A 14,134-nucleotide genomic window follows, 5' to 3' on the forward strand; every position below is an offset into this window, starting at 1 on the left:
AGGCTAATATCAACAGACTTTTAATTGGTCTTCGAACAAACAGGAAGCCGAAAATCAGCGAATTGACAATCACGTAACAAATTAAAGTTAGACTACTACGCATGTGTAGTAAAAGTAGAAGCTTCCGATGTAAACACAGAAAATGATTTTTCGAAACATTTCACGTTTAACTTCGAAAAGATGTATCAGTTATATACAGGGTCAATCCCCGGAACCAAAGATTCGAGAATACTTTTACTTTATAGATCATCATGGTCAAGTACGATTCATATCTGACAGAAAGAAAAGTCAACCGGTCATATATAAACAACTCGCCCCTCATACTCGCCCCAACTTTGAAATATATTCTACTACTTAAAACTGAGTTAAGATCATAGTACTGATGAAAAGAAGTTCAATGATGCTGAAACAGAAACGATGAAATCACCTACGGGAGAGAATTGTCTTGTCCTAAAAAATTGCATGAAAGAAAATCGGAAGAGACCTGTAAAAAAAAAAATCACTGTTATATTTTTACTTTATTTATTCTTTCTAAGCACCAATGCAATGTAATTTAATATTACTGCAAATTTATTTCTTTTAAATTGTAAATAAGCCACGCATGCAACGCCACGTAATAGTCAAAGTTGTGACTGAGTGCGGAAATATGAAGATAGATAGATAGATAGTCAACTCCCCCTACTGTAATATTGCATGCCGAATTGGCCTAGACAACTCGCCCACTTTCTTTCAAAATAAATATAAAAAGGAAATCAATCCCAATGAATAAAGGACTATTTACCACTTATAAAAGATGAACAGGTTGGTCTCAAGTCAGGAAAAGTGGGATATTCCCTTTCAGGGTCAGGGTACACCCCAGTTTTCTGGTGTTAAAAGAACAGCTAGTATACACCTTATCGCTAATCCCGGCTGACCCGGCCGCTTGAACTTTTGACGTCAACAACAATCACTTTTTCATTGTGGCGTCAGATATTTTGTTTTATGACGTCAACATTTTACGGGAACCTGTGTGATATTCAGCAAAGGCGGACAAATTGCGATAAGGTGTATAAAGGGACCGGTATGTCTTTTCACCACCGAACACCCCATAAGTTTATTGTTTTGTCTTTTATTATTATAAATGTGACTTAAATATAATATTCAAGTTATTAATTCAACAAATCAGAAGATTAAGAGTCCAAATATATACAGAAAACAGAAAGGGAGAGTCTATAACATCCCACTTTTTGAACTCTGCAGACCCCCATGGACACCTCTAATATATTTTTTTCCCTTCTATTAAATAGTTGTATAAGAAAAGAGACTAATATCAAAATCTAACCGAGAAAAGAGATCGAGGATACTTGAACTGATTACTAATTATGAATATATTTGAATTTTATTATTTTAATAACACACACAATGTAATCCGGAAAGTGATGAATGGTCATGAATATGAAGACGTTTTTCGTTATATTGATTATCAATTTTAACATAAAAATGATGCCCATAAAAATCGAAAAATTGATTAAATTATATGTAATTTAATTTGTTTTATCATTTTATTGTATAATATCACAGTTTTTTTGGTGGTTTTGGGGGTGTGCGTTGGTGTTTTCGGTGGTGAAAAGACCAACCCTACAGGGACATTCCTTTTCTTTTATTAATCTTATACTATATTGTTTGAAAGATTATGTATGTGCTTTATATAAATATCCTTTAAACTGATTTGAATGTCTGTTTAGGTATTAATATCTGTATACTTGCTTAATTTGGTCATTTTCAATTTGTAGCTGTTCCTTGATGATGCTAGAATGAAGAACTTTACATCATGCTTCAAAGGTAATTTAAATAAAGAAAACAGGATTAGGAGTATACATGTATAACAACTAGTAAATATGAAATAAGGAAATCTGGTATTATTGCTGAAGAGAAGACTATCCAATAGAGTTCAAACGATGTGTAATTAGCATTCAATCATGACCCACACTGCACAGCCAGCTTTAGACAACATGAACATGATAAAATGTGAAAAAAATTCAAACAAAACCCAATAACCAGTAGTTTTCATAAACATATATTGAAATGTAAAAACTGTCAACAGAATCAAAAGGTCACCACCAAAAGCATGTAATTTATCTAAAACATACAAAAAAATGTTTACACTCCAAAAATAGTTAATTCCACTATTTTCATTTATTTATTTATACATAAGTTAATGGTAAGTTCTTTGATAGTAGTAAAGGAACGTGTTAATTTAGCACTGAAAGGTTGCGTATACTCTCAAACTAATTAAAATTATTTCTTAGCATTACACCTCATTTTTTTTTTTATTGTCTATAAGTCTTGCATGCAACTTATTTTAAAACAACCAAACAAAAATGAGGTGCAATTTCGTAAAACTATTTTTGATTAGATTGTTACAAGTATACACTACAACTGATAATATTCACTAGCTAGTATTCATACTATAACCTTTTAATGGTAAAGCAAAGCTTGAAATTTAAATGCATCACACTAGTGCAATGTGATTGATTACAGCATGCTAACTTTTGGTTACATTTTGTATGAACTATGCAGTTAGTTTCAAAATGTCAAAACAAATAATGTTTTTAAGTATTGTTTATACTTTTTTTGAAAGGGTGAAATATCTAGCTTATACTTTTTATATCTTTGCAGAAAAAGATTTTCTAGTGTTTTTCTTTAAAAGACTAAGAATGAATACAACAACCAGATATAAAGAAGATTTTCCTTATCTTTCTCTCTGTGGACGAGAACGAAACTTTGTACGATGTGATGATCAGCCAATCGTATACACCCATATCATACCTTCAAATAATGACAGTGAAAACGATCAGTTATCATATGGAGGCGCAGGACCTGCTTTGACTGTAGAGTTTGAACCAGAAAAAATATGTATGTTACCAAAAACTGGCCGTGTTTATTATCCAGCTATAGAAAAGCTTGGTGGAATTGGTTTGATCAAATCAAGTCTTGCAATTGAACTTAGTAAACATTTTGAATTTGGAAACGATGAGCATAATCCACCAACTCAATTTAACTGGAAAAATCAAAAATATACTTTAACGAATGAATTAGTCAAAATGGTGGATTCTGAACAATCATAAATAATTGATGTGATGTGTTTCTGTAATACAAAATGTACTTACTGATAAATGTGGAATTACTTGAATCAAACAAGGTCAAGGATTTATTCAGTTTCTCAGTTTCTACAGTGAATAGATGATAAATCTACCGTATGTACTGATATGAAACAAGATGTTTGAAGAATGGTTTTTATCTGTGATAAAACTGGATAATATATATGTATATTTATGAATGTTTTATTTTTTATGCCCCACCTACGATAGTAGAGGGGCATTATGTTTTCTGGTCTGTGCCTCCGTTGGTTCGTCGGTTCGTTCGTCCGTCCCGCTTCAGGTTAAAGTTTTTGATAGAGGTAGTTTTTGATGAAGTTGAAGTCCAATCAATTTGAAACTTAGTCCACATGTTCCCTATGATATGATCTTTCTAATTTTAATGTCAAATTAAAGTATTGACCCCAATTTCATGGTCCACTGAACAAAGAAAAAGATAGTGTGAAGCTCAGGTTAAAGTTTTTGGTCAAGGTAGTTTTTGATGAAGTTGAAGTCCAATCAACTTGAAAATTAGTACACATGTTAACTATGATATGATCTTTCTAATTTTAATGCCAAATTAAAGTATTGACCCCAATTTCACGGTCCAGTGAACATGTAAAATGATAGTGCAAGTGGGGCATCCGTGTACTATGGACACATTCTTGTTTCTGGAATAAATTTGAAGACATATTTATGTAGATGAGAGAAAAAGATAATCAATCATGGATATGTTGCTAGTAATATTTTAAACTTGATAACAAAAGTTGTTGTTGGATAAGGCTTTTAGAACTTTACTACCTGCTATGAGATTCAGGTATATTATAATTTTCACTGTCACTCCTATTACAATTCCAGATTTGTGCTTCTGAATGTCTAAAAACAATGCAATTAAATGTTTACAAATGATAACGTTAGTTTGGTATGAGCTGGAACATCATTTTGTAGTAAATTGCCTTCTGTTAAATCCCTGTTCTTCCAACATTCAGATTTAAACATTTGAGTGACTATAGCAAAAACCATGTATACCATAGTGCCAAAATTTTTTGCAGTTGTATGAAAAGAATTCAATTCCATACAACAAGCAGAATTGACCTTTGGCTCATAGTATCAGAGAAATGGACCTAACTGCTAACTGAACATTTATCACTGATCCATAATTTAAATTGAAGTCAAGGTCAGATGATCCCTATCAGACATACAATTACATCATATAATCATTCCATACACCATACTGCTTGACTTAAAATTTTGCATAGTTTTCATATAAAAGTTGTGATGAACCATTAATGCCATGTTAATGTATGTGGTTGCAGTATTAACATGGCACATCTCATTTTCTTGAAGATTACATGTATATGGCATCTCCCCCTCAGTCTTATTTGATTGACTTCAAAACTTCTTTTTTTTTTTTTATTGGTTTGTGATTATGTCCGATTAATAAGGTGAACCCCTTGCAGTAGTTCCATAATATTTGGTTTGCAGTTGTGTAAGCATTGCAGGACTGTAAAATGAGAAAAAAGTAGGAAGAAAAAAATTCATACAGGTAATATTTTGATGGCACTATTAATTAATGGTTTAGTGTAGCCAACCTGAAAACTAATAAGTAGATGACAATATGACAAGGTACTTGATAAAATTCAAAACCAAACTGTTTCCAACTCAGTAAAATCTCAGATGTAACATCCTTTAAACTGACTTTACTTACTTTTGAAATATTAGTATATTTTAGTCACATTGGTAGCCAAGTTCTGAAATAGGCTATTTTAGACATTTTTGTTCATAGAACTTCATTCTGAAAACTGTGACCTTGTGGAAACATGTGCATACGCTAGAACATCATTTCCCTGGATACAAGAAAATGTCTAGGAAGCATTTAAACAGCTTAAAGCATACATGTATAAATTGAAAATATAACCAAACAAGCATTCTGTGAGTATTGCATGGCATTACATAGTCCCCTACCGGTTATAATATCATCGCATTGGAACTTGTCTTGATAAAACTATAAAGCAATTATCAAATCGATATCATTAAGAATGACCAAAAAAAGTGCAGAAACTGATTATTTCAGTGAATTTTTTAAGGATTTCAATTTCTTCAAGGATGAAGAAAAAAAGTATGTAAAGCTGATTTTCTAGACGGACGGATGGACAGACAGGGAGTGCAAACCTAAAATCCTGTTCGACTGTGAACACCTAGATGTCATAAACCATAGGGCAAATTCAGAAGCTGAAACAGTGAAATAGCATTTTAGAACACTTATATTCAATTTGTTTATCACATGATTAAACAACAATAAAACAATAGAGAGATTTCCAATTGACATTAAACCAATGCTTTGTAGATTTTGCTTCTTTCAAAAGTATTTCCTGCGTTTGACTGACAACATTCTTGGGGCCATTGTTGAAGAAAGCTGAAATAACACGACAGACCCTGGACATCCTCTAAGAGATTCACAGATGGAAAACTTTTAAAATGTGCCATTGGCAATTATACCACATCTCCTTATTTTTATATTTAAAAGATCAACAGGCCCGTAGCGTAATGGAGGCAACTGAGGCAAATGCCTCACTTTTGAAACGACGACCAAACTTTAGAAGTGTCTTTTTTTTTTCAATTATGTATTTTATATTATCAAAATGCGAGTGTCGAGTTTCAAATTATCTGCCGGCACACTACATACAGTGTGTCCAATGTGCAGTAGCGATTGCAGCTTTTACCATAGAGGTGACGGTAAAAAATAAGTGTTCCGAATACAAATCAAAATTAAAAAATTAAAAAATTTTTTTTGTATCACTTCATTTTGACATGTGCTACTACGGCATAGATCATTTGACATGACAAATAATACTGTAGATTCATTTATTTTCATGGGTACCAATTTTTGTAGATGAAGGAAAAATCACATGTTCGTTTTATTTGCCAAAGTCTGCATACAAACCTATAGAAAATTTGTCATTTGTTGAGTATAATTAGTTATCAAAGGTACCAGGATTATAATTTAGAACGCCAGACGCGCGTTTCGTATACATAACACTCATCAGTGACGCTCAAATCAAAATATTTATAAAGCCAAACAAAATACCAAAGAAATACATGAAATTAACTCATGTTGGTTAAGTCAGGCTAAAAAACAGGAAACTAAATCTGGATCTTTGGAATGATATTTGAAAGCAAATACATAAACCATTACAAAAGAATGTATTTTATTTTATTTTTTTGACATGTGATATATGATTAGGTTTGTAACTTTCTATTATGATAGCCATAATCCATATGTTGACCAGGAAGAATAATACACCAGCTATCCAGATATACAAGAATGTTGGTTGACCTTCAAACTCTAGATAGTATGCAAATAGTAACCATAAACCCTGAAAGTAAAATTGAAATTTAACATTATAATTTTGATTTTTTTTTTACATTTTAATGAAATAAGGCTACATGCTTACATCATTTTGATATATAAAAATGTTTCTGATTAACAGCTTAAGTATGTAAATGAAGAAAAAAGTAATTTTCAGTTTCTAGTTAATTTTTTAAAATAAATTTCTATAATCTATACATCTAGCTTTATGAATATATTGTTCTAGGCTGATATTGAAATGATTCATATACCCAGTATACATGCCACAATCATTAGTCACAAGCAAGGCTCAAGTGAGAAGAAATTCTAGGTTAAATCAAAATCCTTCATTAATTTTCCCAAAACAAACAAAAATGAAATCTGTATTAAAAAGAAAATATATCCTTTTATTTTACTAAACAATAAGTTAAAGTTTCCTCTAGTGTGTTAATTTTGTCAATTTTTAAATTTATTGTAATAAATTACTTTGCTCTTCATGGGTCCTTTGATTTGAATAAAACTATCTTATCTTTTCTGTAGATCAAAGATGGCATAACCATTATACCATATGAAACCTTTGGGTTCTTTCTTTAATGAAATTTACAGGATAACCTTTTTGTGCTTATCTCTCTTTATTGAAATTTGTGATGATTTATTTTACATTGATGATTTATTTATTATAAGAAACATCAAAGTTTCACCTATTCACACAGACTTATATTACTTTATACTTCTTCGCATAAGTATTGTAAAAAAGTCAAGTGCAAAAGATAGTTTGTTAATATTGCTGAATCAGCCCATTTGTTAATATTGCTGAATCAGCCCATTTGTTAATATTGCTGAATCAGCCCATTTGTTAATATTGCTGAATCAGCCCATTTGTTAATATTGCTGAATCAGCCCATGAGTCCATTTATTTCAATATTTTTATTAATCCTTACTTGACTAGAAATCCAACAGATAGCTGCAGTGGTAGCCTTTGAGTATGACATATATAGCTTTGGAATTACAACTGGCAAAATACTCAAGTACCATAAGAAATACTGAAATAAAATATAAGAAATACAAGAAATACATATATTTTTTTCAAATAAATGAAGGAATAAAGGTATCTAAAATATAATTTAAAAGTAGAGCACCATCAGAATTGACAACAAACAAAACTATGACAAGCTCTTCATTACCAACAACTTATTTATAGTTTATATATTTAAATATAGATTCAACAAAGTTCTAACTTCACACCTATCTGATCTACAATATCTTTTCTTTTTAAATTTGTACTTTTTTATTTTAGAAATATTTGTTCTATTATTGATAGGCTACTGAGGTTCATAACTTTATTGTTGAGGCTGACATTGAGCCTGCATGTCTGTTATAATTAACTGGTTTCACAAATAAAATTCTTATGAAAAACAAACACATTTTGTACAAAGTAACCAGTTAGTTATATGTCATTTTCCATGTCTCTCCTTACAAAGACAGAGCATTTTTTATTGCTTTAAACAAGGGTACAAATATTTATGACATGTTCTAAAATGAGTTAAACCCTTCTCTAGCAAAAGCATATAACAAATCTGAAATTCCTTCCAGCTGAAAGACTTAATGTACATATTTAGATTCTAATTGGGAAATAAAATATTACCTGTGATGTGCAGACTTTGTTAAAAGTCACAAAGACGAATGTGTTGAGGAACCAACATAGTGCCGTCTCCTGTCTGTACTTGATAGAAAATGTCACCATTAAAATCAACTGTGGTATAAACGACAAAAGGCCTATTACAAGTGTATGCTCTGTAACCATTGTTAAGTATAACATGTAGAAATATACTGAAAAATTATGTCTTATGTCCCTTCTTGTTAAATGGTAAAGGTAAGTCTCATGTAGAAAATCCCAACCATACCTAAAAAACATAAAAGTACCATATAAAGCTTTTACTACATGTTACTACGCTATAGAAAATCATGTGAAATTGTTTGAATTTTTTGTCCCTAATGTTTTAATTAACAGGCCATATATACTCTAACCCTTTCAGAAATAGTGCTCTGACTAGATTCATAGAATCAATTTAGAATTTTGTTGAAAACTGTATGAGTATATTCCATGTATTCCAAGTAATATATTTTAATATAAATACTGTCATATAAAATTGACACGTTTTCCATTGTAATATAAAAATGAAGAGATGTGGTTAGATTTCCAATGTTGAATACTTTTATCATATACATGTATAAACGAAAATCTGAAGATGTTGGAAAACCTCAAATAGGTCTTACAAATATATATGTTAATGTATGGGTATTTTTTAAAAGAAAAATATCTAGATCCATCATGAAACTTTTGATAAGGATTAACTCACAATAGTTGTTGGGCTGCTGTATTATTGACATATAATCTATACATGTGTATCTCATTTCAATGTGGTAACATGGTAAAGAAGTTATACTTCTGCTGAGAAGTGACCTTCTGCTGTTGTCTGCTCTATGGGCGGGTTGTTGTCTCTTTGGCACATTCCCCATTTCCATTCTCAATTTTATACTATTAACTTTTTCTATTTTATCAAAGAAATGTACATCATACCCGTAGCCAGGGGGGGTTCGGACGAACCCTCCTTGAAATAAAAAAAGCACTGTTAAAGTCAATGTTTTGTTTAAATTGTGACTGTTAAAGTCGAGTTCATGAGTCAAACGAACCCTCCCCCCCTCCCTTGGAAATTCCTGGCTACGGGCCTGTACATTCAGTTGTTAAAGCAAACAAAAGAAAGCAAGCTTCTTTTAAATCAATTAGTTAAGTTTATAAATTGTACCAGTAAAACTTGAGATTGTCTTTATGAAACAATACCCATTCAATTTATCATGCTTTGATCAAAATGTATTGAACTTACCAGTAATAAAATGTTCCAGTTAATGCTAAAAATGTCCCTCCTGCAAAACAGACAAATATGCACTTTCTTTTATTTGGCCATAAATCATCTGTTAACTTTGATACTGAATTTCCACTACCAACTTTGAAGGACTCTGGTTTCAAGTACAAATAAATTTGTAAAGCATACACAGCTGGATAAATCTTAACATGAACAGATGTAGCATATATTACTGCTGCCAGGACAACTTTGTTTTCCTGTACTAGTTTCAATGACAACAAGACGAGAACCGCCATGATAGATTCTGCATTTCCCCTGCTGGACACTGTAGCAGGGACAGGATTCAAAAGCCATAAACAAGAGCAGATAACTGCAACTTTTTCCTGCACCTTTTGTGATACGCATAGTAAGTATATCAAATATCCTGTTATTATATCACAGAAAATAAATATAATCTTTCCAAATAAAGGTGTTAAGGTGATGTTTGGCTGAAGTAACCATGCTAAAAGCGGTGTATATCTGTATGTAGGTCGTAAGTAAGGTGACTGCCCCTGGTAAAAGAAAAACATTATAATTTAATGAATGTCAATATGAAATAATTCGAACAATTTCTTAAAAAATAAAGTTCTTCCCTTTGCATAACATAATATGGTCATAGTATGTTTACTTAAGAAGTGTATATCAAAAGCTAATGACAATATATGGGTATTAAACTAAACAGTTACTTGCCTATTACAATGTGTTCAATATAGTTTAATAGTGGATACAGTCATTTTCTCATTCTTGTGTCAGTCAAGGTAATGATTATACAATTAATTTTAATAAATCCCCTGCAACTCTCAAGTTTTTAGAAGTCAAATAGCCTAAACATTTTAAGGGGTTAGTTTACTAATTTTTAATAAAAAAATAATCTTTTTTCCAAAGAACTGAACTAAGAATTCTACTATGCACAAATGTTAAGTATATGTGCCAGGATACAAAAGTTGCTAACTGGATGCTTGTAAATTGACAATATTTTCAAGATATTGAATAATAAGATTTCTATTTTACATGACAAGTAATAAAAGATATACAATAAAACTCTATAAGAGCATTAAAGTCAATAGAAGTTGTAGAAAATAAAGACTTACTTTAAAACTTTTAAAAGTAAAAATATTTGAATGACTATGGGAGATAACTCTACCACCAAAATGATTATTTTTGGCTGTAAGGCTATATGGTGACCTATAGCTGCTTACTTCTACCTTATGTGGTCTATGGTGCAGAGTTGCCTCATTGGTAATTATACCACATCTCCTTATTCCTATACAAAACATGCTCTCATCTGAAGTAGGTACCAATCCATACTCAAATAGTATTGGCAACAGATAAGAAAACTGTTATTTTCTTGATTTAAATGTCTAAAATATGTTCAAAGTGTTTTAATGTATGAAATCTTTTAAAAAGCAGATTTTGTATTACCTTAGTCATAAACTCAGCAGCATCTGTAAAGACATAATAATCTACATCTGTGAATTTAACTATCTGTGTCCTGTCCTGCCACTCCCCGTAGAGAATCAAACATACTCGTAGTACTGTTCCAATCACAAGTACAGTTTTTATACCAATTGTTTCAAAAAAAGACATTTCATGGCTTTAACAATCTGAAATAAATCAACATTTATATGTATATTCAAAACACAGGTTTATGAATTAGCTATGTGTTGGGTTGCTGTCAGTGCCTTATACACAATATATCATTTATATTTTATGTTTGCTTTTGTTTTTTCACAGTATGTTTAGGCTCTTAACCATAATTACTGTATCACCTTTTAAATTTAAATTTTTCATTGTCCCCAAAAAAATAGATTTTCTCCCCTATTTTCTGTTTATTTCTTCCATTTTTTCCCCCTTAGTATAGACAAGCCAGAAAGGATTTGAAATAACATCCTGATAGAAAGATTTCGGTGAAAATCCTTGTGGGAGGAGTAATAAAGCCAAGTGCAAAAAGGTCAAATTTATAATTTTAGATGGAGTTTTGCTTTCTTACAAATAAATAAGTATGTATATATACTGACAGTGAATATTTTTTCAATGCTTTCAATCTTAAACTTTTCAATTCTCTTTCTGAAGAGGGTCACAATTTTCTTCGTCCACAAAAAATGATTAAAAAAATTATATATTCAGTCTTATGTTGTGCAAATCCATGGTTACCGTAAAAGAACAGCTGGGACATATTTAACACACAATTATTTTTTTTTCTAAATATATCTTTGAATGTTTGAAGTATTGTTTCACCATTAAGAGGTTAGTTTGAGTTATAATGATGTAAAATTCATCAAACACTGAACATGCTGAAGATTCAAATAAATATTTTGTGAATAAGAAAATAAAAGAAAAAAGATATAAGAGAAATCTAATTCCAAAAGAATTCAATACAAAATTCATGTTTTGAATTGTTGTACATGAATATATTTCTAAAACTTATTTGTATTCTATGTTCATATTAATACATTGTTAAAGTAACCAATCAGATGAATCAATAATCATTTCAAAATATAGTTTGATACACATATCCAATTTACCATTTGATTCCATAGGCTTAGGCTTTGCTCATTGTTGAAGGCCATACGGTGACCTATAGTTGTTAATGTCTGTGTCATTTTGGTCTTTTGTGGATAGTTGTCTCATTGGCAATCATACCACATCTTCTTTTTTATATATAAGGTTCTTCATAAAACTGATTTTGATTTTGTGGTGTTTTAATAAGCAACGCATTTAGGCTATTTCGTGGTGGCCAGTTTTTATTGGTGGAGGAAGCTGGAGTGCCCAGAGAAAACCACCAACCTTTGATAGGAAAACTGACAATCCTAGTCAATTAAGATTGGAGTCGAGTGCACCTGTACAAGCGGGGTTCAAACTCACAACCTCAGTGTTGACTGGCTAGTGATTACAGTAGTAACTACTTAGACCACTCGGTCACCAACATGACCAAGGCCCCTCATAAAATTGATATACATGTGATATAACTTAAAGGAGATACAAACCTCCTTAATTTTAAACAGCAATTAGCACATGTGCTGAAATGTCATCCATGTTTTTTTGACTTGTTTCTACTAATGTCACAAAATTCAACAGCTGAAAATGAGAAAAAAAAGATTTCTAAAATATAGTTGAAGCAAACTGTCAAAGATAGAGAATGGACATGAAAAATTCAGCAATTTTGCATTTAGAAGGGGCATAACTCAAGAAGGTCAAAAGTCATCAGATGCCACCGAATTAATTTCAAGCTTGGTCTGTGTTCTGAGGCAATAAGCATTGTGTATATGATTCATAATATTTGGCTGAGGTAAACTTAAATTAGAGAAAGGAAACCAATTTCGGACATACAGACGTATGGACAAATGTCCATAAGGAAATGGATAAAACTTAATGCCTCCACTGATACTTCATAAAAACATATAAATACAAAAAGAGCAATCAAAAATGATGTCAAAGGATGTCAGACAACATCATGACAATAGACAAAATAAAAACCAACAGACAAAATGCAGAATATGAAACACTATGTACACAGTTAACATTAAAGATTGAGTCCCAAGAGCCCTGACAAAAATTGGAGACAACTCAGGTGCTCTGGACGGTTCACAGTTTTAGATCCCCTGGTTAAATTTGGAACATTATCATGCCAAAATCTTCCATAACTCACTGGTCATATACAAGTCAGAGTACACAGTTAATTGTATATTTTTCAGCGTTTCGTAGTATAGTAGAAAAATAATGTATTGCACGGTTCATCAAGACTAAGTGTAGTCACGTGTTCAGAATGACCAATGGTCAAGGTTTTTTATGGTTTGGTGCCAAATGTATTGTCCGTGTTAAGGTCTTCATTCTAGCCGTGGCTGTTCGATAGTAAACCACAAATTACAAGTGTATATATATTTTTATATATATAAGTATGTTATAAGCAGTGGCTGTTTATTTTTGTATTTGGTTTTTTAAGCACTGCACTTGACGCTTTCTCTGGAAGTGGTGTCGGCATTACCTCGAGTTACAGGTGTCCATGAATTAAGTTATTTTTTATGGTTTTTCCTGTGTGGCATTCATCACTAATGATGGAGATGAAGATTCAAGGAATAGAATCTTTTATACGGTTTATGAAATACACAAATCTGTTAGTCTAATTTATCATTTTTGATCGATGTATTGTAATAAATTTATATCGTCACATAAAGTCAGATTATATCATATTAAATGCCGGCTAGTTCGTCTGTACGACAAATGCAATATATATTTGTTGAGTTATTATTTAGATTTATATAGTATGAAGTATAGTTCAATTTGTATTTGTATACTGGTCAGTAAACATTGAGTATGTATGGCATATCTAGTTTGGTATAGGAAATACGTCTAGTGCATTTCTTTTAGTTAATAAATGAAATTAAAAAAAATCCCACCTGATGTCACCTGTGCTTTCTCAATAATATTTTTACAATGTGTTGTACTACTTTTGGGAAAATTATATCAAAATTGTAGAAAACTTCATCGGCTCTAACTCAAAATATGGACAATTTTATAAAGGGGGTCTTGAAATCTTTTCAACAGTTCAAAGCTTCTAAAGTGCTAATTTTTAACCCTTTTCATGTTTTCATTTTTTTTTAGGAACTGATTGTGTGTATTTTCACTGTCATTGTAAATGTTCAAAAAAAACTACACTAGTTGTAAATGGAGACGATTGGTTATGTGTTTGTAAATGTGTTATACCTTCTTCCTCAACTCTGAGTTCAAAGATATTTTCAGACTACAAAATAAGGGAGACAACATCG

At 31.3% G+C, this 14,134-nt stretch overlaps 2 protein-coding genes across 3 annotated transcripts; one reads left to right on the forward strand and one right to left on the reverse strand.

Moving 5' to 3' along the window:
• The first annotated feature begins 21 nt into the window (after positions 1-21).
• Positions 22-4,028, forward strand: LOC143079441 (UPF0598 protein CG30010-like). The gene is made up of 3 exons (XM_076254782.1): positions 22-259; positions 1,773-1,821; positions 2,659-4,028. Exons 1-3 carry the CDS (start codon positions 143-145, stop codon positions 3,105-3,107), a joined length of 615 nt encoding a protein of 204 aa, XP_076110897.1. The 5' UTR covers positions 22-142; the 3' UTR covers positions 3,108-4,028.
• Positions 4,029-6,308: 2,280 nt separating this feature from the next.
• LOC143079443 (GPI alpha-1,4-mannosyltransferase I, catalytic subunit-like) lies at positions 6,309-14,134 on the reverse strand. Of its 2 annotated transcripts, none has more exons than XM_076254785.1 (6): positions 14,073-14,134; positions 10,791-10,972; positions 9,351-9,880; positions 8,111-8,369; positions 7,407-7,508; positions 6,309-6,493 (listed from the first exon to the last, which is right to left on the reverse strand). In XM_076254785.1, exons 2-6 carry the CDS (start codon positions 10,953-10,955, stop codon positions 6,326-6,328), a joined length of 1,224 nt encoding a protein of 407 aa, XP_076110900.1. In that variant the 5' UTR covers positions 10,956-10,972; positions 14,073-14,134; the 3' UTR covers positions 6,309-6,325. The 2 variants fall into 2 exon arrangements, with proteins under 2 accessions (XP_076110900.1, XP_076110899.1); XM_076254784.1 differs by lacking the exon at positions 14,073-14,134 and adding an exon at positions 12,356-12,454.

Source organism: Mytilus galloprovincialis, chromosome 6 (assembly GCF_965363235.1).
Source record: "Mytilus galloprovincialis chromosome 6, xbMytGall1.hap1.1, whole genome shotgun sequence".
NCBI lineage: Eukaryota > Metazoa > Mollusca > Bivalvia > Mytilida > Mytilidae > Mytilus > Mytilus galloprovincialis.